The 24,649-nt window shown below is 35.9% G+C and overlaps 1 protein-coding gene across 1 annotated transcript in view; it reads left to right on the top strand.

The window, feature by feature from the left end:
* GSTCD (glutathione S-transferase C-terminal domain containing) overlaps positions 1-24,649 on the top strand; it is a 42,818-nt gene extending 18,169 nt beyond the window's left edge. The window contains exons 5-11 of the mRNA XM_079305763.1: positions 12,989-13,104; positions 13,323-13,367; positions 13,761-13,889; positions 16,302-16,435; positions 18,186-18,216; positions 21,592-21,661; positions 23,921-24,649. Of these exons, the coding sequence (XP_079161889.1) occupies positions 12,989-13,104; positions 13,323-13,367; positions 13,761-13,889; positions 16,302-16,435; positions 18,186-18,216; positions 21,592-21,661; positions 23,921-24,057 (662 nt within the window). The 3' untranslated portion in view covers positions 24,058-24,649. The remainder of the gene's footprint in view (positions 1-12,988; positions 13,105-13,322; positions 13,368-13,760; positions 13,890-16,301; positions 16,436-18,185; positions 18,217-21,591; positions 21,662-23,920) is intronic.

Below are 24,649 nucleotides of genomic sequence, written 5' to 3'. Positions count from 1 at the left end.
AGTTATTAACTCAAAACAGCTTTATAGAGAAGTCAAATCTTATAGAATGTGATCTGTTGTCCATTTGTAATATATTCAGTGGCTGTGGCATGAGTAAAATTAAAAGCACACTTTGTTATTATATTTTTGTATAAAGCTGCAGTGCAAGAGAAGAAATGGGCTTTGCAGACTTTGATTTATCAAAAGATCTTAAATTCCTTTGTACTTAAGGGGGGAATTGAATGGAAAAGCATTGGTTCTTTTTCATCCTTAAATTGCAGTGCCTGTAGGCTCTTGCATTTTTCTGCCAATATTTGCCATTATGCAGGTACACAGTGGACATCGTGATTACTGTTTAGCAGCTCAGGTTTTCATGGCTTTTTCAATTAAAAATATCTCTTAAAATTACTGAATACTCAGTTAAGGATACTTTTGTAGTCCTGTATAATCTTTTTTCCCCCATTGTAATAAAGCACTTTTCATGTAATTGCATTGTAATTTTTAGTATAGATATGCTTGTTCTGGCTTTGGATCTTCTCAGCTTGATTTACTCCAGAAGTGGTTTAATAGAAGTAAAATAATTCCATCAAATTACCTGAAAATAATCCCACTCTTAAAGCAGAAACACCCATTTTAAGGATTTTATTTGTATAATGCTATTGATTAGACTGGTGACTGTTCTCACTGTGGGTTAGGTTTTGTGCTGTGCTGTATTAGTTGCTGTCAGAACAATTTTGTGTCTTTGGCTTGAGGAGAATTTGCACACAGCATTCATACTCCATCAGCTTGCTTTTCTCCAAATGCTTCCTTTGCTCTCTGGGTAAATAAGGGCTCGAGCATCTGCAGAACATCTGTCTCAGAGCTCCCAACAGGAGTGTGGGTGTGCCCTGCTCTCAAAGGTGGGATTCATGCAAAGGTGAAGGATCCCTGTGTTTCTCTGTTCCTTTCACCTACTGAGGAGAGCTTTGATTTCCTTGAGACAGTTTTACTGGGATCTTTCCTTCTCAGTTCCCCCACAGTTTTAAGTCCAGAGAAGGAATGCTGGCTGTCAGTGTGTACATTGCATGTGGAATGGGATTCGGTAGGAATCTTCCACACAGATTCTTCTGTGTGGAGTTTGTGAATAGGAAGACAGAACAGTAGGGTGATAGAACATGCAGAGTATTAACCCCACTCTGATGAAGGTGACTTTTGCTGTCTGAGCTTCATATGCATTTGCTTACGCCAGGTTTGTGTGTGTACATGTGACAGGCCAAGTTTGTTCAAATAAAACAAACAATCCTTGCAGTATAGAGGTTTTATTTTCTTCCTTATGTAGTGATTTTAGAATGTCCTCATTTATAAATGATATAAATCATTCCCATAGTCATTTACCAGAAACGTGTTTGCTTGTGTATTAGAACAGATTTTATGTTTAAGAACTGCTAGCTGAGGCACTGCCTAGCAGATGCGCTACTGAGGCATTTCTTTGACAGGTACTGCCAGAAAGTCTACAAACTATTAATTTGTTTCAATTCTAGACATCCTCTCTTACAATTTAAGTGATGATGGGGTCTGTAGCCGCAGATACTTGGTGACCTATTGGATAAATTTCTGCATCAGCGTTAAAAGATGGTGACAGAGTAAATGTGTCTGTATGGCCTCCAGTACCAAACTCTTTATCCACATTTGGTGATTGTGAAGAAAAAAAGATGAGATGGCTTTTGCACTAGAAGAGCAGTAGGGCCTCCAGAAGTCTTATCCAAAAAACCATTGCTGGCATGACTTTTTGTGCTGGATTTTTTTGTTTGTTTTCCAGCTTTTGGCTCCTTTGACATTATACTGGTGCACCACATTTTTGTCAAAGCCCGTTTACTGCACAACACAATACAAATAATTGTCTGTTGTTTGAATATATTTCGTTTACAAGTCTATGCTTAGTCTTGTATTTTTTCATTAAGGCAGATGTTTCATGAACATGCCTTCTGGCAGTTAGTGGGAGATATATTTTCTTTTTAAGTTTCTGAAGTCAGATATTTCTTTAGTCTGAGTCTTTGTTTAGTTGACGGAGCTGATTAATTTCTGTTGGAAAAGAGTTCGTAATTTTTATTTCTGTTGGCTTCAATTTATAGAAATTCTGAACGTTGTTTGAATTGACTTCGGTTCATGCTGCAGTTTTTCTGTCCTTCTCCATTGCTCCAAAACTGTTTGTTTAACTTTGTTCACATGTTATAAAGTAACAAAATGAGAACGTGAAGAGGATACTGTTGTACATTTTCTCCCTTAAATGAATCAGTTTGGAGTTTTTGTGTGGGAGGTAAGTTTCTGGATGATCTTTCTGTTTAGTTAGGTGACCTTAAGTATGCTGGTAGTTTGTAGAGTAAACAGAAGTAATGTATAAAGAAGAGAGCTGCTCTTTGAGGCAGCTGCTCCAAGTCGCTCCCTGTGGAAGGGCCAAATGAAGTTTTTGTGTCCTAGTGCTCCTATTTTGTAAAGTCTAGGGAACTGGAGTGCAATACTGGGCTGGTGCCCACAGTTTCATTAACTTTTTTCCCCCATTTAAATTCAGGTCTCTGTTTCAAAGATGGTTGAAGGGATTTATCAACTTTCTTGATTATTTGCTTTCATAAACTATGTAAGAATAATACAAAAGGCCGCCTGGCACAAAGCTGCTTAATACACAATAAAAAGGAGCCTTTTATTATTAGAACCACTGATAGAGCAACAAGTGCCAGTTTTATATATTTGTTGTCTTGGAAACTCATTTTGCCTCGGTTTTGGATTTCAGGAAAATGGGTTAACCTGTGACAATATTTTTTTAGCTTGGATACTTTTATTCCTTACAATAACAGAAAACCCTCTTCTGCTCTTTGGTCAAGCATATATGTAGATAGTGGAGAACTGTGTGCCAGGTAGCTTTTCATCAGTGTTTCTGAGGCTATCTTATACTGGATTAGCCAGAATTTAAAAAAAAATCCATCATTCGGCAGCTTTTGAATTGAGATAATAAACTTGTCTCTTAACTGGTATTTTATATATGCTCTGAAAACCTTCTAGGAATGTATTTGTGATGTGTTGTGTAGCATAAGCTGACAGTTCTGTGTTATTTGAGAGCATTTCCCCCTTGTTTTAGTGTGTAGTCCTTTAGAAATGCATTAAAACATGCTGAAACTTTATTTAATTCTCATTTTCTAACCTTGATATAAAGTGTTTCTTGTCTGTTAAATGTGCTGTGTTCATGTTGCATGTTTTTCATTTGTCATGATGAATTTCTATTGATGGCAGAATTGTTTAACTTCACAGTCTTTCTGACATGAAGTGTTCAATAAAGTAGAATTAGCTGGTAATGGATGATTATTGCTAGGTAATATGATCCAGATGACCACACCATTATTTTTGTATATTAAAAGGAAAGGAATGGATATTTATTCTGTTTATTTCATTGGTTTGTCTTCTACTGCATCATAATTTGTTTGTGCTGATTATAGTCAGTTTGTGCTTTACCTAACTTGGCAGGATTTGAATACGTGGTTTGGATTACTGACAACAATGAAAAGGAGCACTTTGAACAGAAGCATTCTGCAAAATCCTTTGATTCTGTTAGTGTGGATAAATATCTGTTACAATTATAAAGGTGGTTTGGGGTACCAATGGACTGGCTGTCTTGAGGAATACATTTCTTACAAAGCCTGGGTTTTTTCTCTAATAGTAAATGCCAGTCTTGATTGACAACTAGTCTGGTTCTTTCTACGTAGTTACAGAATTTTCTCCAAGCTGAGAATGCTGAGATATGTGTTGGTTTCAACCCAAACTGGTTGCTAAGAGCACCATAGACATGTTAAAGAAGGATTTAGTAACTGTACTTGGCCCTGGCATACTACCTGCAAAGTTGCACAGCAGGCATTATGTAACAGGCACTTAATTAATTATGGCTGAGGGACTGCCATCTCAGCAACTTGTGGCTTACTCATTGTGCCTTCATAGTCTGAGAAAGTACTGGAGGGAAAAGACTGTGGAAAGAGAAATGCTGTTTGAAATGATTTGTTAGTGGTGGTTTTGTTTGTTTGCTTTTCTAAAATCTGTCATATGAACTACTAATGGCAAAAGTTTATTCCAAAGTGCAACTCTGGAGGTTAAACAAATTTTTATGTTGATCATCAGCATTTACACTGGTAAACTGGTAACCTGGCACAAGCAGATACTGATGTTCAACATGAGAGATTAAAAGAACACTTATGCAAAGCAGGTGACACACTTAAATTGTATAGAGAATATCCTACTTAGCTATGTACTCAAAGGAAATAATTGTGTTTGCTGTCCAAACTGTGGTTCATTTTGATTCCCCTCTGCCCCAACTTTGCTTCAAAAATCAGTTAGGAGAAAAAGAAATGAAAGGAAAAAAAGATAGGTAGTCAAACAGTTACTATTACTGAATTAAAACCTTATGATGGAATTCTGTAATTCCTATATTTCCTCTGAACTCTTGAATGTTTTTTCAGCTCTTTTAGCTAACATAAGCCACATGATACCAAAGACACTCATTTCATACAGCAAATTTGATTGAATTTCTTAAAATTTTCATAAACTCCAGATTTATACAGAATCAAGCCATAAGTACTGTTAATAATTGCAGTGTGTAAATCAGACAGAATTCAGAGAGTGGAGAAATGTGTAACTTTGCCCTTTCCATGTGCAACTTGGATGCCTTTGCTTGGAAGTTATATACAGCCATTGTGAAGTGATGTTATTTGCATATTGAAATGTCAGTCATCAAAACTTTGCAGTATGGGATTTAATTTTCATAATGACTGAAATTCAGGATGCAATTTCAATGATGAAATTCCTTTTCATCAGGTCGTTCTGAAGAAATTCCTCCAGCCATTCATCTTTGTAAAGTAAGCAGGCATAATGTGTAAAGTTAAGCTGAAAGTCCTGCTGTTTGTCCTGCAGCCAGTTGTCCAGTTGCTTGACACATAGGGCCAAATGAAGCATGTCTATGTTCCAAGCAGCTTTTTATTGTTTCTGGTTTATTATTTCAGGCTCTCTTACTGATAAGCAAATCACAGACAAGAATCATCCAAATTATTAATATGGCTAATATGTAATTTTTTTTCTTAATTAGAGGTGCTGTTGGTAATTAATGAGTTGGTGTACATATAGTACATCAGAAGGGCTCTTTTGGGCTTTCCTTTAATTCTTTGCAATTCACGACTTCTTGTATGGGGACAATTCAGTCCTTTTCCTTAATAATCAGTTATAAACAATTCAGCAAAAGGAGCTCAGGAAGGGAAATCACTGTTCCTGCTGCCTCTTAACTGCTGAGAGCTTGTCCCCTGCGGGCAAGCTGCTGCTGGCCAGCTGGGAGAGTGATGGCAGGGGTGTCTGGCCCTGGCTCTGACCTCAGCAGCTGCTGCCTCTGGTTCCTGCTGGGGAGGGAGCTCTCCTGTTTTTATAAGGGCAAGCACTCTTAGTCCCTGGTGAAAACTGAGTTCAGTTCTCCTTTCTCAGCAAGACAGTAGCTGTTAGTCAGTATATTAGGCTTGTGAGAAGTAAACAGACATTTGATTCTGGTTTCCTTGTCAGGCAGTGACATCTTCATTTGAAGATATTTTGCACAAAGTGAGCAACCCCTGTCTCCCAATCCTGGATGTTGCTGACATTTGGTATAATATTGTGTGTAGGTAGAACAGCACTCCTCTTGGGGTTGGAGACCTTTTCCCACATTTAGTACAGCAGAGGCTGCATTTCCCTTTCCTTTATTCTTTCCCTAATGTTTTATCATCTTTCACTTTCTAAGTTTTGTATTGCTGTGCTTTCTTCCTCACATCTTATACACTTCACTGCAAGTGATAGGTGGTTTTGGGCACCTAAGGGGCATAAGATACAGGCAAAATAGCTGACCTGATGGAATCTTGACCCTAAAGGAGTGAAGGTAAGGCAGAAACGTGAAGAAATAAGAGTGGAAGAGAGGCAGTGTATGAATACATATGTAAAGAAGTGAAAGAAGGGTGGTTGCAGAGTCTCTTTTTTCTACCCATAATTCTGTCATGACATTTTAATACAAAACAATTTTCTAATCTTTGGGATTCTAGAAAAATAGCTTGAAAGTATGAATTTCAAAGGCTTCATAATGAGAAGGGTGAACAAATAGACCTTGTCAGTTAGCTTTAATGTGTTGAGGCTGAGAACTTTGGAACTAATCTAATGTTTTGGGAAATGTGCTGACACATGATTTTTGGGAAGATTGCTGTTGGCAGTCTTATGGTGTGAAAACCTTGGAAGAGCATGACTAGCAAATACATACCAGTGTGGATAGCACTCAGTAATTTAACTACATATAGAGGCTTCATAATCTAGTACTAAATAGTTTTAAAACAGTATATATAGTAGATAAATGTATTAACATTCTGTTAGGTGTTTGTTTTCCAGTTTCCTTTTTGCTGAATATTTAGAAGAAAAATTTTGAAGATAAGAAATTGGGAAAAAAGCAAACAACAAATCTTTTAAAAATAGAACACAGCTACATCTGGGGGGACTTCAACATTAATTTTGATTTTTTTTTTTTTTTTTACTAGTATCTGTATGTTTTAATGGTTTTTAAAGGTGTCTTACTCTTTTCTTGCTTAAAATACTTTAATAAAAAAAAAAAAAAAAAAGAAAGCAGGCCAAGTTCCTGTTTAGGTTGTCAAGAGTCAGTTTTCATAGCTGTCTGACCTTTTTAGACTACGCCAAGATAGTGCATGTGAGATGCAGGGGGTTTTTGTGCCTGAAGTGATAAAACTATTTTGCACAGCTTGCCTTAATAAAGAGCAGATTGGTTAGTAACATCAGGAGGGACTCCTATCTAAAAAAACCCAACAAAATACTCTTGTGGAGTGCAGTTGTCTTTCCTGTCCTTTTGATTATTGGCCAATATATTTTAAATCATGCATTGTAGCATTCTTTTCTCCTACTCCCTTGACTGTTGCTAAGACAGGATCACATTTCATCGTAAAAAAACTTTATGTAATAAAAAATAATATGGCCTCTGGGATTTTCTTTTCTGGGCCTTACCTGTTGACTCAAAGTTCATGCTGTCCATTCCCCAGAGCGGGAGTTTATAGGTTTCATTTGTAATGTTTAGAAGGTTTTGTTTACTTGTTTCCCCCCAGCCCATTGAATGCTAAGGCCATTTTTCATAATATGTGCTCATGAGTAGCTTTGGGAATGCTGCTCATTCTCTGAGGCTTCTCAGGAACATTCAAGTGTTCAAACTGGTCTTTGCAGAACAGAGACTGATGCCTTCTGAACTGCCACGTGCAGAGTAGCCACGTGTTCTCAGCTGTAAGGAGGCTCCAGGAAAAAAGGTTAGCCTTTCTCAAACCATTCATTAGTCCCAAGCTTCTCAGAGGTTAAAAAACAAAACATAACTTTTCTCAAAATCTAGTAATTGTTGGGATGAACTAAATTAATGCAGTGCTCTGTTAGGAAGTGGTGAATAGACATTCCAACTATGCCAAGACACCTTTATAGCAATTTTGTTCATTTAATAGAGATTGCTGCTTTTAGAAATATGTGAAGCTTCAGAGTTGGCATATGTGCCTGTTACCTCTTAAAAAAGCGAGTATTTGCATGCCCTTTTACCAGCTAGTAATGGCATGTGGGATGTTTCCAAACCTCATAGTTCCAGAATATGTTTAGATAAACATTCAGTCAGGGTGGGAAAAAAGTTTACAAAAATAACAACAAAAAAAAGCCCAATCACCTACATCTGAACTGTGTGGATAAATGTGACTGCTGATTGCTTTTATTCATAAAAATGCACTCTGGCCTTCAGGATATGTTTGCTTCTGCTTTAGACAAGCAAATTATAAAATAAGCTATTCCATAAAAAGTATTTTAAAAAAAGGAAAATTAGGTTTTCTACATTGCAACCTGATCTATAAAACAGTGTTTTCACTGAATCTCCAGCTCATATTTTAATTCTCCAAGAGTGAATGGAGAGAGAACTTAAATGGGAGGAGGTGAGGTCTGGAGGACAGTAATAAAAGCACAGTCCTTTGGGAAGAGTTGCTGGGTTTTTTTTGCAATGTCGGTGATAAAGTGGTATATTTCATGATAGGACTTATGAATTAAAACTCTGATGCAAAAATCAGGAAATACACAATCAGAACTAGATGGTTTGGTTTTTTAATTTGCCCCAACTCCATTACTTCTGAACTTAAATCAGAAAAAAAATTTAAGAGGAAATCAATATTTTCATATCCGCTGTGTTAAAAGAGAGATCAGAATAGCAATTTTCAAATGCAAAGAAAGAGCAAATGTATCAACAATAACAACCCTAAGCTATCTGATCTTGTATCTGATTGAACAAACATTATAGCCTTTGTAAACAAACACATCAACTTAGTTATAATATAATAGACTTCTATTTTATTGAGAGTTAAAATTTAATGATAGATTGTTGTGATTCATCTGTGTTAGCAGAATTAGGAAGTGGCAATTACCATAGATGCAATTCTGCTTTATGCAATGTTTTCTCTTGAGAATTGTTCAGTGAGTAAGCTTCCTTTTGTACCTTGCAATTCTTTTAATATTATATCCAAACTTGGGGAAAAAGAAAAGGTTGGTAAATGTTGTCTCTTGGTGACACAAATAATAAAGTATATCCTTTAGTCCTTGCATAGGAATTTATACCTGGTTAAAGTGAAGAAGTGAATTGCACTCTGAGGGCTTCACTCATGACCATGTGCATTTAAAAACCTACAAGAATTATTACAATCTTTCTTTATAAGTACAAAACAATTCTGTTTGGTGCTAAAAGCTGTTTGGCTTTCTGGGCCAGTCACAGTGCCTGGAGAAGGCCAGTGAGGAAGCTGAACTGTATGTATGGTGTGTACATGTGGAGTGCAACTCTGGGACATGTAACTCAACAAGAAGCACCCCACAGAGAACCTGGACATTCCTAGAAGTAGTAGCACAGACAAGGGAGTGGTAGAGAATGGAATTCTTTGTTTACCTCTGCAGTAACAGGGTTCAAACTGCTCAGAAAGCCAGCACAGTCATCTTGTGTTGACTGCATCTTTCTGCTGCAGCTTGTAGATGTGCCTTTTGAAAAGCATTTAGTTCTCCTGGTGGTATTCAGAGGTCTCTGGGCCCTCCATCTTCATTGCACATTGTAACTCTGTGAGATTCTCTGCAGAGCCAGAAAGCATGTACTTTCCCACCAACAAGTTCTTTTTGGGTGTACCTTGGGACTGAAGTCTTGGTAAAGCAGCAAGATTAAGGGAATGAAAAAGAAAAAATTTCAGGTTTGCTGGAGTTTTTTTCTGAAAAAATAGAGCTTAGAGCTTTGGCTGCTAGGATAGTGGATACTTTGTGATGCTTCTAAGTGTTTTTGGTTATTTTCTTTCTGTTGATTCTTTTCCTGGCTTTCCAAAATTTGAATTAGACTTTTACATTGATGAAGGTAGGATAACACAGAAATATCTCAGCATAATGAAAATGCTGATTAAGTGCCTACTTTAAAATTTCATGAAGCTGTTCAGAGTTAAATGTTTCAGTTTACTTTTCAATTAGAGTGACTTTTTGAAAATTCACCTGTTGTGTAAGTCAGTTGCATTAAATTTTAAAGGGTTCTCACAGAGTGGAAAATGTAAAAGCAGTGAAATGTTTTTGATAATTTGATGATGTTTTCTTTGTGAATTCCATCAGATTCAGTATCCCACATTATAAGAAATACTTGAATTATCAAATTCAACAGGTTTTTTAAAACTGTTCTGTCCAGCCTTTGAATTCTGCATTCCAGTCAGAGCTCAGAGTCTGACCCTTAGGCTTAACACACATAGTAAAGAAGTACATTCAAAGGCAGACTTCCAGTGACAGATACTTTTTAGTCCAGTGTCACTCAAACAGCCAGATTGAATTATTTCACAACTATAAGGGAGTTGAACATAAGGAAAACAATTTAAACTGAGTCTGACAAGTAGAGAGCCAAGGTCAGAGTCATTCTGCAATCTTGATTGCATTGAAGAATTGGTTATAGACATTTTGTGGTGCTAATTGTTTTATAGCTTCTCTGTAGTGAAAGTCTGCTGTGTTCCCAAAGCTGAAACCATAAGCATGTAACTTTTTGCTTTTAAATGGACAGATTTATATCAATGAGGATGTACTCAAGTCCCAGTACAGGATGTGTCCAACTTCTCTCTCAACAGCCACGCTTGCTGGGTCCCCTGCTTTGAGTTATGAGATGTTAGAGATGATTCTGAGACTGGCTGTCCCATCTCCTGATACTTCCTCTCTCTCCTCTGGTGTGGTTTTGCAACAAGTAGGAAACAGATGATGCTGAAAGCTAACAGGTTGCTGCTTGGGAGGGAGGGGAAGGGCAGTGCAGTGAAAGGGGACAGCTGGAAGGTGGTCCCAGGCTGGAGAAGGAGAGGGCAGATTTTCAACTTTCAGCACTGGCCCACACAGATTTAATAAAAGCAGCTAAAGTTGAGAAGAGCATTGTTCAAGTAACCAAGGTGACCAATGAACTCCAGCAAAGTTATTTGCTTTGCTAATTGTATTTATTGCAAGATTTGGCAGAGTTTGTTGGAAGAAGGTGGTATTTTTTTGACTGTTGAGAGTATTTCTTTGTAAATAAATGTCAGCTGGGATGGACTCCTTATATCTTTTTGATTTATGCTTTATCTAGTGGTTGCATGGGAACTACTGTACTGTTGTATTAATGTGACCAGTATTCTGTGTAAACAAGAAACACCAGCCCATAACACAAAAATACAATAACCCCCACAACAAAGAAGCAAATAACATCCCCTACCAGCCAACAGGTATCAAAAAGAGTTTAACAGAAGATACTGTGGGTGTTAAGAAACAATCAGAATATCCTCAATTATCATAGGGAGCTACCATTAACAAAAACATTGGCTTCAGAAAAAGCTGTTCAGTATAAAACAGTAAAACTTTATCTGTTATTTTGTAGTTACTGAGCCATTTTTGCTGTGCTTAAACAGTATAGCAATGAATACATTTCCCCTGAATTTCCTTGAAAAGTAGAATCATGTTATCATTTGAATTAGCTAACAGAGGCTTATGTAAGAAAAAAAAAAAAGATACTTGTGCTAAAACAATAGAAGTATGCAGTCCTAGTGTATGTAGTAGGAGAATGCACATATTTACTGTGTGTTACATGTACGTGTTGGTAGCTGCGTGTTCAGATGTACTGTGATAGCACTTGAAAGGGGTTAGGGTTAAATTCTTAAGGTGATAGATTCTTAGAGAGGTATAGTTTTTTTAAGGGTACTTTAGTGACTTTTCAAGTTTAACTTGAGAATATGAAAGGATTATTTGAGGACTAAAGGATTATATGAACTTGAATGCTGACCAAGGTGATACAAAAATAAAGGCGGCTTTGCCTCCTGAAAATTTATTTGTCCCAAAGTGCAAGACCTTTGAGTGCCACAGAAACTTTAAAGTTCTGCTTGATGTGGGCTGAATTAACAGTAATGTTTGATTTATGAAGCCAAATAAAATATTTTTATTGTGACTGTTTATTGCAAATTAATTTTTCTGGGACTGTATGTCAATCTGTTTGTTGAGTTCTCATGAAGGGAGCAAATAATTTTATGGGAGCCTTTCAGTGTATGGTATAAAAGTGTCAAGCTCTTCAATGTTTTGCCTTGTAGGGCTACATTTCAAACTACCTTTTTTCTTACTCTTCTTGAAGACAGCAATCAATGTTGTGTACTATTACAGAGCTTGTGAAATGCAAAGTGAACTGTAGTATTTTTAGATGCATTATTGCCTGTTTGCTATAATGAAGGACTAGTTAGCCAGGCTAACATTCTCTACGTGCCACATCACAACTGTAATTCTGGCTACCAAGCTCAAAATACAGAGGTAGAGCAGGCAAAACACCTATTGATTCAAGCTGGATTTTATCCATCTTTCAAGGTAGTATTTAGTACTTATTGTCTGCACAGTAAAGGAGGATGAACCTCATGGTTGATAACCATGAAGAGTTAATTGCTAGAGTTTTTGAAGACTATAGGCTAATTCTTAAAAAATTATTTTTCTTATTAATTTAATAGTCATCAGGTTGACTAACTGCATCTGTTTTTGTTGATGGAACCTGTTACTATTTTACTTTTTGTTTTTTAGGGATCCTAGAATCTATTTGCTAATTTTGCACAGTATTAAAATTTGATGGTGTTTTCAAGAGGAGTTGTGCTTAATACTAAAGAGTTGTTTCAGTATTTTCTTCTTATTTTGAAGTTGGACTGCCAATATCTGTGTCAAACTCTGCCTTCTAAAACAAGAAAAGAAGTCTTTAGTAGGTCTGTCATCACTCAGCTCCACTGAGACAAAACACAACCTTAGGAAGACGTGAGTGCTGACTCAACAAATTCATTATATCTGAAGCAGCTCTAGGTTGGACTTTTCCAAGCACATTTGAAAGAAATTAATAGTTTTTCGAGTTCTGGTTGTTACAGATGTGATGGAAAGCCAGTCTTTACTATGTAGAAATAGTCACTTTGAGAAGTGCTTCCTTGCATATGCAAGTCATTTAAATAAATAGGGCCAGTTATTATGAAAAATAAAAATTGACAGTAGAAAGAGTAAAAGTTTTAAAATCAAGATGCTTAAGGACAGCACAGATAGATACAGTAAATGAGGATTTATTTTGGCAACCTTACTGTGAATGTGTTTGAACTCTGTCTCTGGGCATGAATCACAGGGTTGGAGGAGAATTAGGCCAGAGCTAGCATGACTTTGGTTCCTTTACATAAAGTTTATATGAGTTTGTTCCTAAGGATACATTAACAGCAACAACTAGAAAGTTAATTTTGGAGAAGGTTCTATTTAATTTTCAAATATTTAATATGTTAAATGTGAATTTAGCTTGAAGTGGATTAAGATGCCCAAGTGTTCCAGTAATTTTTCATCTCAGCTATAAATTGCATTTGCAGTGCTTTGCAGTTACCCATACAAAATTGTCAGTGTTGAGAACTGCTGATGACTACTTAGTCATTTTCTCTGTCCTCCCCAGGAAAGATGTCCAGAGACCGGGCTCTCAGGAAGCAGCAGCAGCTGAATAATTTGGTAGCAGCAGTGACAAAGCTCGCGAAACCTGGAAATCTGATTGTGGATTTTTGCAGTGGAGGGGTAATGTATATTTTTGTTTATGTGGTGCAACTTCTTTCAGCTTTCATCTTTGCAGTTCTAGGTGGTTGCTGCCACAAAGCAAAGCAGTAGTGCCAACATTGAAATTTTAGCTGCTTTCAAAAGTTCTCTCATTGGTATGGGGATGCTCATCACGTAATGAATAAATAACAGGGAACACTGAAAAAGGACTCAGATTTTATTTGTTTTTGTTTTCACAGGGCCATGTTGGAATTGTTCTTGCTTATATGATGCCATCATGTCAGGTAAATTCTCAATAAAAAGATTTCTGGTAATCATCTTTAAAAGACGTGTGTGTAGAGAGGATATATAGAAGTCACAGTTGTCTCAGCAGAGGACTTAGGTTTGAAACATGAAAGTTTTTTAGCATAATCCCCAAATGTGTGTGGTGCTTTCCAGAGAAGACAAAAGTTGTAGGAAAATATAAAATATTTTCAAGCTGATTAATATTGGCAAGCATTAAATGCCTTCACGTTAAATGTTCCTGGGTTTCCAGCTAATAATTTTATAGATCTCAGACTCTGCCACAAGCAAGTCAGAGGTTTTCTCAACAAACTGCAAAATTTTCTGCTTGATAATGTTTTACTTTGATTTATCAATATTATTTTGCCTTACTTTCTCCTTTGTGTGAAATCTAGGTGGTACTCATAGAAAATAAGGAGTTGTCTCTGATCCGTGCTAAAGACAGAAGTGATGAACTAGGTTTAAACAACATTTGGTTCATTCAAGCAAATTTGGACTATTTTAATGGGACTTTTAACATTGGGGTAAGTGATTATAACTTTTCCACTTCAAAACTTCAGTGTCTGATGAATTATTCTTAAAACACCTGATGTATGTGAGAGAATAAAATTCTGTATGTCCTTACAGAACATGAAAGAAAATGAGATTAATGTCCTGTCTAGAATTTTGCAGCCCTGGTGAAGAATAAGGCACAAAGAGTGCATTGTAGCTCTGTAAATATTCCAGTCATCTAGTTTTTTATGCTGTTAATAGAATATGAACCTTTGTGGCAAGGTGTAAGCTTTCCATGCAAGACTGTTCTTTAAATCATCCATTAAAAAGCCTGTTTTGACTGTAGCTGAGGATGATAACACTGAAGGTTTATGGTACATGAACAATGCTGTTTAACTATTTGGTTGGTTTATTTAAGAAAAGAAAAGAAATTTAATGCAGGAGAAAGAGGAGAGAATAAATTATTTTAGCCCAGCCTTTCCAAGTGTAAATTTCCAATTCTCTAGCTTTATTTTCTGTGCGGCATTGTCATATAAATCTCAGTGGGTAAACTAGAGAGCTATTTCAAAATATCATGATCTTATGAATAATACACTGAATTGTGTGTGTGAAATGTTTAATAGTTGTTTTATGAAATGAGTCTCCAATTTTGTGGTCATTGGACTTCCTGTCTGAATTTCTTGGAGCCTATTTATAGGTTAATACAATGTTAACCATGGAGTTTTATTTAATAAAAAAAGTATTATATTCTCTCTTTCAAGTTTTGTGACAAGGGAGATATCAAAGTATATGTCAGAGGAGTTCAGCTGGAAATTGTTCTTTTCAGGCCTTCATTCCCAAATATCTTCATTAGTCTTCACAACGTATTTTGTTTCAGATAGTGAGTTCAATATATAGGGCATCTTTAGAAAGCTTTGTCTCTAATTTTATTTGGGACTTTTTCTTAATTAGATAGCTTCTCAGAAAGCCAAAGAAGAAATTATTTGGTGTAACCAGTCATACAGGCTCAGCAAAGCTACTGGTTTATCTGCTGCTGTTTTAAGGTCTCTTTTTCTGCAAGCAAAGCTGAGAGCTTTGTTTTCTACTTGGATAGATAAGGAATAATTAATTCCATGATAATCTGATAGCTGGATATTAAGAATCTATTTCTGATGTTAAACTAGTTTTAGTTTTGTTGTTAAATTCATATGAACAGAAAATTTCATTATGAAATTATTTTCTTGTTAATTTTTTAATATTCTGCCTGAGACAAGAATATTTGTTTCCATCTGTATGCAATTACAGCTCAGTTGATGATTAACAGTCTCCTCAGCTGAGCTTACATTAAGGAGACTGGAAACAAAAGAGACTTTGCAAAGTTTTTATCTTCCAGTTGCTCTACCTTGAAAAACAGCTTTGAACCCTGAAATCTGAGTTGTGCAGTCTTAAAGCTCTTCTCTAATTGTACAAATGTTTTGTGTGAATGAAAAGCAAAGCAAACAATATAGTTTTATAAATCCACACTGCTGCATAAAATCAAAACTGTGCCTCAAAAACGTCCTTAGTTTAAGTATGCACCAGGCCTGCTCTTTGGGATGCTGAGCACATGGGAAGAGGCAGAGAAGGTAATGCCCCATTTCAGTGGTGCATTTGTCATCCCAGGTGGAGACAGGAGAGAGCTGCCTGTGTTCCCTTGCAATACATTGAGTCTTGCAGTAATTTGCTTTTCTCCAGGAAGAATTTGGGTGCAGCCTGTGTGTTGCCCAAACATGTCAGTGCTCGCAGGTAGTTGTGATCAAATGTTATTTTAGTTTTAGTGGAAGAATCCCTCACTAAGAGAGAGAAATAAAAGAATAAGGAGAGTAAAAAAAAAATTAAAGGAGGGCAAGTTGTATTTGATGCCTCCCCCAGCTTCAGTGTTTGTTTCCTGTAGTTTTTACTCAGTACTTGAAAATCAAATTATCTAAATTTATGCATATTTTTTCCTTTAAATGTGACCTTCAGGTATATCTGTTTCTTCCCTTAGTGCTTAGTTGAAATCCAGTTTTGACGTAGTTCTTTGTATTTCGAAGTCCTTTTTGCTTGACAGAAACTTTGATTAATCACCACATAGTTTTTCTGTTACTATGTATTCCACAACTACTATTTTTCTAGAGATTTGTTATTAGTTTATTTGATATCACAATTAAGTGCACCTGCCTTTTGAGTGCTTTTGGTGAGTGACCCTTCTTCGGTGTTGATTCTTTGTTAATTAAATAAACCATAAATTTTCCTCAACATAGATATGAAGGAGAGGAATGAAAAACTGGAGAATTAAGGACCAAGCCTTTGATGTAAGAGCTTTAGTTTCAAAAACCTCCTCATGCATTTAATAAACTCAGTCAACCAAAAAAATGCTGGATTGTATTTAGAATGTTCCAATGCTGAATTTTCTGTTTCCTTGGCGGTTGTTTCTCCTGTTGTAGGTGGCCCTGCACGCCTGCGGGGTGGCCACAGACATGGTGATTGAGCACTGCCTCAGGGCACGGGCAGCCTTTGTCATCTCCCCCTGCTGCTATGGCTTCATTCAAAACACTGTCAAGTTCAAATATCCACGAAGGTAAACTAAAGCTTGCAAGATAAGTCCTAAAGTATCAGCTTAAGTGAGGGAAGAAAATCCTAAAAGAGTATAGAATTCATTACTTGAGGGTCATCGTGAGTGACTAGGCTAAGTTGATTCACACTTACAGGGAAACAGTTTCCTCCTCTTTGTCATCGCATCCTCACAGGCACATTCGTAATTCCTGGATTTTTTTTTTTTCTGGATTTATGTATTCACGGTTCAGAAGACTTTATACAATCAGCATGGTAGATACAATATCTAATATGCAGACCTTCTACCTTAAAATCACAAAGTTGATAGAAGACTCATAAAAATTACTCTGAGAAGGGGAATTGACATTTTAATGTTGGAGGAAGATACAAGCAGTCAGTTTAAAAAAATGTGTCTGCCTTATACCACAGTTTACTGCATGTGGAACTCCTTTGATTTATTCACAAGTAGATAAGCTCTCCTGTGTTTCAGTTCATAGTTTTAATTTTTTTTCAGTAGATTGTGTACATATTTTGTCTTCAAATCCACCCTGTGGGTGATACTAATATATCTTATGCTTAAGAATTTTAATGCCTTTGATATAAATAAAATGTAAAAGATAAATATAAAGTGGCAGAAGATAAAGAGGTTAAACAGCCTTCTGAGTCAGAACTAGGTGAAGAAAAAGAGTTGTGTTTTGGTTGGCTTTTTTTTTTTTGTTTGTAAAATTGAGCTTTGCATTTTGGATATCCAAGATAAATTAGATTTAATTCTACTAGGAATTACATAAATGACTTAAGTATATATTTGCTAAAATAAGAAACTGAAACATTCAGTCTTAAAAGGAATCAGCAAAACTAAAAAGATATTGTGCATCCATGTGAAATATTTTTGATACTTTTCTATAATATCAAAGTGTTCTGGCACAGAAGTGCATATAAAGTAATTCTTTATAACTTGTCAGTTTGATAACATTTGCATTTAGCTGTTCTTTCTCAGCCAATTTGATACTTCCATCTCTTTGAGTGTGTACTTTTGTTTTCTCTCGCAACACAATAAAACAAATAAGTCTTCTAAGGAAGAGGCAATAAAATTCCAAGCCTTCTAAAATTAGCAGGCATATAATTTTTCTCAGTAGATTTGTTTTAAGATTGGCTGGTTAATGTTCAGCTTTTGATCAGCTAAGTTTTTAGACCACAAAGACTGGAAATTATCACTTTGAAAACTTTTGTTGCTGTAGATGCTGCAAGAATGTTTGTATTAGCTAGAATTTTGAATCTTACCTCATAAGTCTATGAAAAAACTATCAGCCTGATCTTGAGCTATATTTTAGGGTTTGTTTTTTATTTTATTTCCTATGTTATATGATCATGAAACATGATAGCTTGGCCATATCCTTATGGTAGCTGTGTTCTGTACTCAATTCCATTGTAAAGACCCTTTAGCTTCGTGATACAAACAAAATGTATGTGTGTATTATTAAATATATGTAAAATGTTTGTGTGACATTGAGAAAACCAGAGTAAGTATGTGTTAGCATTTATAATGATTTAAAAAGCTATTTTTTTTTTAATACTGGGGAAAAAAAACCCACTAAATACACTTTTCTAGTGAACTGGAACTGTGATGGGTTTTGGTATTTTTTTAGTGTCTTTCTGTATGATACAGATATTGCTGTTTTCTTTAAGGTGTATTCAAGTATGTAATGATTGTTTCTATTTTCTACCTTTGCTGTTTTTAGATGTTATTGAATTGATCTGGTTTTTTTTTTTTTCAGTCATCAGTTCAAAGAAATTTTGTCCTACAAGGTATGTAAAAGGACAGAGGGAAGATGTTTATGTGCAGTGTCCTGTATTTCTCTGGGTCTTCTTATCATATTCAATATAGGTGGTTATCTTCTAATTCCGATGAGGGGCATGTGTTCAAAGTGAAATGTTCATTATTAGTGCAGGTGTCATTGTGTTTTCTCTCCACCATCCACCATTTTATTGGCTTTTTTTCTTCAATAAAATTAAATAGTTTCTCCACCAAAAAAAAAAAAAAAAAAAAAAAAAAAAAACCAAAAACTTGTCATAATGGATAAGTGAGCCATTCCTAAGGTATTTTAACTTGTATCAGTTAAAAATTACAGGATACCGATTTCTTTAGGTGTTAAATGCAACTGTTGTGATAAATATTGGATTCCTCGTTCTAATTTATGTCTAAAACATTGGGCACAGTAAGTAGGAAGATCTTCAACAGATCTGCAAGAATTTAATACAGTATATTTATTTTATACATTCTTTAAAATGTTGTTCCAGATTATTTCTAAAATATTTAAGTGTTTTTTGACCCTGAGCAGCTGGGGTCTGTCGAGATAATCTGAGAGAAATGTGGGAGAAATTATCACTGAAGCATACAGATGAGACAGAGTGAAAGGAGAGTGGAAAAGGACAAGAGCAGAGAGGTAGTTAGTCATGAGCAACCCAAAATTTGAAGGTTAGTGGCACATAATGTGGCATGGAATGTCCATGCTTCCTTTTGAGAGAAGCAAACTTATATAGAAACTTTACTATATTTACAGCCCAAATCCTAGACAGGATTCTTGGCTTTTACAATATACAAGTGATTTTTGGAGGTGCAGAATAATTCTTTGTAACAGAAATATGGAAATAAAGGAGGATATTTCTAATACCTGAATGCTTTTGGGAACAGTTGGCAATGCCAAGATAGTGTATGTAGCAGGAAAATAGAGATTATTCATTTTAATCCATAAATTAGAGAGAGTTTTAAAAATTCAGAAAATCTACAGCCATCTTAAAAGGAAAGTTCAGTTATCAGGTAATAAATGCCTAAAGATTGAGATGCCAAAAGCCACATGATGGATTTGGAGCTGCCATTATTTTTTTCCCCACGATTAATGTTGCTTTTAATGTCTCTAAGACATAATCTCAAAGAACTCAGGTTTCAGTTCAGAAAAAAAATATTTACAGCATTATTAAACCTGCTGACAATACAGAGAGAGATGGCATGTATTATAAAGTCCAGGTTGCCTAGATTAGGATAGTGTGTATATTTTCATTGCAACTCAGTGAATTTTTTCTTAATCTGTTAATCCATGGAGATGTAAATCATGGGGTTTGTCAATACTGTAGAAGCTCCAGAATTTTATTATTTGTGTTGCAGAAGGGCACAGGAGTCAAAGATAAGGCTAAAAAGTATGGCTGTGCTTAGTAATGTAAGAGTCTATACAATTGGTCTAGGCTGGTTGGTGCCTCAGATAATCCTAGTTATAAATAACTTTTGTTATGCATCTAGCTGTATGCGTTTTTATATTTCATATTAATAAATTCTTACAGGTTATTGGCTAGCAGCCAAAGTTGCCATGTGTTAGCCAGACATTGTCTGTGTCACCCACTCCACTTCCCATTTTAAATTAATTTATCTTTCATTTTAGTGAGATCTAAAAAGATATCCAGAAGTCTGGCATTTCCAAAACTTTTTTGATGAGAACATTATGCTGTAATTCATTAGTTTATAGTTGCAAGGAATAAGGTTAGGATAGCTGTAGATTTCTACTATGATATATTTTGAGACTGTCAAGATACAAGGAGAATTGGAAAGTAGAACTGTCTGAATTTGCAAATACAGCTTTGGAAATTTAATATGAATTGAACATATGGATGTTCTAGTAAACAAGTTAACTGTTTATGCACACTTTGAGAAGTTTCTAATCGTTATTTTAGAAATCATTATTTTATTTCAGCCAAGAGGGAATATGACAATTTAACTGTGTCAGGGGGAAACAATGTAGTTGTAATAGGCTATAGTTTATCTTTTTGAATCACTCTGTAAGAAGCCAAGGATTGGAGTCAGTCTGGATTTTCAGGTTAAGTGACAAGACTTTCTTTGGCACTTGTCTGGTCCAAAGAGCTGTAAACTTGCTGCTGCAAAGAGCCAAGTTGTATTGGGTGCCTGAAGGCTGGTGAGGAGTTGTGTGCTAACATGGATCCTCTCCCTCTCCTCCAAATCCCTCTTTTTCTCCCCAAGCTGCCTGGCACTGCTGCTTCTTTCCAACAGTGGCCACATTGTCCATGGCACCCCTTCTTCTCTGTTCTTCAGTAGTCTGGTTTTAACATTTTGAACTCTTTTGTACTACAAGAATAACCCCATTTGAACTGAACTGACTGGGTGTAACATGTTTAAGGCTTAAATGGGTTATGTATGACATGTTCTTATTTTGCTTCTGTATTTCTTGTGAAGCTGTGAGCTGGAAACCTTCATGTCAATGAGTTGTACTAGGGAACAAATATCCTTGCATCAAGATATTATAAATATATTTAAATGAGTAATATTTGTGTATCATGTGGTGCTAATATTTTATTTTATAATATATGGGAATATGGCAAAACTTTTTGCAGACAGGTCTCTATTTATAAATGGGATGGAGTGTTCTGGAGGAATTGCCATCTTGATTTAATGTGAAGGTTTTTTGTGGAGTGAAGACTTGGATGTTTATGGCCCTCAAAAAAAAAGCTGGAGTAAGTATCCTTACTTCAGAATACTGAAATAACCTAGACTATCCTTAGATGAAATTGCTCTCTCCGTAGAAGTCTCTGCAGAAAATTTTAATGGGATAGGGGTAGTTTGAAAGTAAATTGTGCTCCTTTTGATGGAGGAGACTTTCCTGTTCACAGCCAGGTATTTTTTGCCTTCAGGATCTGACTGGACTTGGCAGGGCAGAGGAAGTTTGACCCACCAGTCTATCCTGGAATTCAAAATCACTGCTTGGGAGAAATGTTCAAGTCAACTGTTAAAGAATTTTGTCTTGCCTCCTTATTTATGCAGGGAGGCTGCTCCATTATGACTGTGCTAAAAGATGGCTGTGTTGCTCATCAGTTATTAAAGGCAAAATATATCTGCAGGTTGTCTTTGAAGAATGCTGTCTTGTATACATTGCAGCCCATTCAACTGCTGCAAAGATTTACAAAGTTTAGCAAGAAGCAAATACTCTTGAGGAGAAATGAGGCAGTGATTACAAACACTTGACTTACACACGTATTTGCAATATAAAAATAGAGATTTCCACAGAAGTGGACTTTTCTGTTAGAAATACTGTCTTCAATGTGGTAGCATTTCTGATACTTTTAAGAATCTAATCAGTTTTTTCTTGATTAATCTTTTTTCTTTTGTCTTTTTTATAGGAGCATATGATCCTTTGCAGATTTGCAGATCAGACAGCAGTTCAACTTCCACCTGAACGTAGGCTAATTGGTATGAATTTCTGCAGCTGTTGTGCAGAATGGTTTTACCATTTACCATTTTACTAGTGATGGTTTTACCTTGATACATAAAAAAAGAAGTAGGACATTTATGAATGGGCCATTAAGTAGATGTCTTCAGCTAACAGTTGAAAAAATTATGTTCCCTCAGATTTCACCTCTTTCTGTTCTCTTCTTGCTATATAAATGTTTTTCTTCTTCCAAAATCATCAATATTAAAGAGCGAGTTTGGATTTTACTGTCTGGTATTATTGTTCAGATGGAAGCTGTAAACTAGCTTCCAGGTCAGAAAAGGCAGAAGGAGCTAGGAACTGTAAGGACATAACTCAGCTTTATTGGCTTAGAAGAAGCATCTACAAAGTATATTAAAGCAGTACTAGATAATAAGCATAATGTTTTTACAAAGCTTAATTTGAAGAATTGAGAGTATTTCTTATACTTGCTGCACAAAAAGAAAATAGTAGAGTTCCTGTATAAAAGCTCACAGTAAATTTGTCAGTCTCTTTTGTCATTATCACATTATTTAAAAAAAAAAAGATTTAAAAGTATTCACTTGCTAGTGTTGGACCCCAGGCTGTGGACTGAAAATTGAAATAGGACCCAAACATTATTTTTTTGAGAGATGGTAACTTCTGTCTGTACTCAGTGTCTGAAACTGCTGTGGTTTTTTCCACAAATGTAACTTTCAAGTGTTTTGCCCTAACAGTGTGTGCACTTGTAATAATAATATTGGAGTCTGTGGCCATTTTGTTCAGCAAGCCACGGAAGGTGATTTTCTATGAAACCACAAATGTGGGAGGATGGGGCTGCAAAAGAAAATTCACAGAGTTCTGTCCTGGTTGGTTATATAAACTGGTAATTTCTCCCTGTGACATACAAATCCATACAGGACTGAGTTGGAATGACGTTTTCAGGCCCTCCCTTATTATTGTATCTTTAAATTGTGTCCAACCCAATTATTATCACTCTCAAATCTCAAGCCACCAACAGAACTGAGTCCAAATGTCATAATGTTGTTGAATTCAAAATAGTGAAATTCTTTTGTAACTAAGGAACCCAGCTGAGAAGGTGAAGATAGTTCTTTCTGGATGTGAGCTCAGTGTGGACAGACAGAGTAGATTGGACTGAGCCCTGCATTAAATTGTGATTTCAGCTGCTCTGAAATGCAAGGATACTGCAGAGTGTGTTGGTGCTACCTGCCCAAACTTCTATGGGCACCTGAGCAGGGTTCATAACAGAGCTGGTAATGACAGAGGCATAAATGCTCTTTATATATTCAGGGGAGAGAGGTAAGCTGTTCCAGAGGGTAGTTTGGAATGCCAGACTCCTATTCCAAAGGTAAACAGGATGTGCTCCTGTCTCTTCATCTCAGATCCCAAATACATTTAACTGTAAAATTCTGTCAGGAACAAGGGAAGAGGTAGGATCATTGTGTTTGATACTGAAACAGGATTGTGCCCTGTTGACTTGAGAGTGTAACTATTAGTGATAAAGCATTTCAAAGTAACATTAAGTTTTTCTTGCAATAGTTTCAAGCTGCTGAAGATACAATCTGATGAGTCAATTTGGTATTTCAGAACATAATAATAAATTATAATGAGTAAATGAGTAAAGATAAATGGTTTCAACATCTTGTCATGGTTGTATCATAATAAAAAACATAGGCAGAAAAAAACCCTCTGTCCTTCTTGGTGTTTTCTGCAGGTAAATCTGAAATAAGCTTATTTTGCATTACCAATTTTTATATGTTTGCTTATAAGTAGTTACAGTAATATGTCTCAAATCAATTACACTGAATCACTTTTTGGTACTTTAGTCTGTTGTTTATATTCAGTAACCAGAGATTTTCAGATTTTAGGTGAAAGTACAGGAGGAAAACAGTTGTGGTTATAAAGGGAGTCAAAGTTTAGCAATTCAGGGAGCTAAGGGGTGAAGCAGGCATTTTTCTTCTTCCCATTTACATTGAAACACGTTTTTTTTCTGTAAGTTTTGAGAATACTTTTAAATAGTTGTGCCTTTCTCCATATATAAAGAATTAATGATCTCTTCAAGGTTTTTGCTAAATGAGGGTTACAGGTCACAGATGTGTTTTGGAGCATAAACCAGGTTAAGATGGTTTTTAAAGTACATTTGGAACTTATTTTTTAGATGGCTTACTGATGTGTTTTCCTAACATTGAATATTTGCATACACATTTCTGATAATGTTTCTACATTTTGAGTTTCTGTGCTCTCCATTGCTTTCATTTTAGGAAAGCAGTGTATGGGACTTGTGGATCTGGATCGGGCATGGGCTGCAGAAGAACATAACTACTCTGTCCAAGTTATATCTATGGAACCAGAGAGTTGTTCTCCAAAGAACAATATGTTTGTGGGCATCCCTACTTAGAGTGTGAAACTTGCCTTTGATTTGAAGCTGAACATAAATCTTCAGTGAATAATGACATCCAGCAGATAGAGGCAGCACTGGGAACCAGACATCCCACATCTTGAACACATTGCCCTCGGAAAGGGAAGCAGCCCCCAAGTCCTGAAAAGCAAACTGCATGCAGAGCATCACAAATCAACTTGTAATGTGTCATTAAGCAACTTTTGGTTCTCATACTGAGAAGTTTCTGGATCTAATGACTGTGCATGGAATTATATCCATATGTAAAATTTAGGAGAAATTGGCTTTGTTGAAGGAAAGGTGATTTCCTTTTCAGTAAAGCTGTATCTTGGCTGCTTGGAAATTGCATTCGTGGTCAAAACAACATTTGTGTTCATAAGCAGAGCATTTATCAGCCAGCAGTGCTTATCACCAGAGGAACAGAGAAGATGGAATTTATTGTGTTACTGAAGATGGCTGTGCAACAGGTGGTGGCCTGATTTTGCTAAAGAATTTCATACTATTGTAGGAAGATTATTTTTAATAAAAGTACATCAGAATACTTCGAGCCTCAATCTACTTATTAAAAGTGTATTCTAACTTGCCAATATTT

The sequence above is a fragment of the Erithacus rubecula genome (genome assembly GCF_903797595.1).
Source record: "Erithacus rubecula genome assembly, chromosome: 5".
Lineage (NCBI taxonomy): Eukaryota > Metazoa > Chordata > Aves > Passeriformes > Muscicapidae > Erithacus > Erithacus rubecula.
Note: the sequence above shows the minus strand (reverse complement) of the source record. Positions and strands in the feature narration are given on the sequence as shown.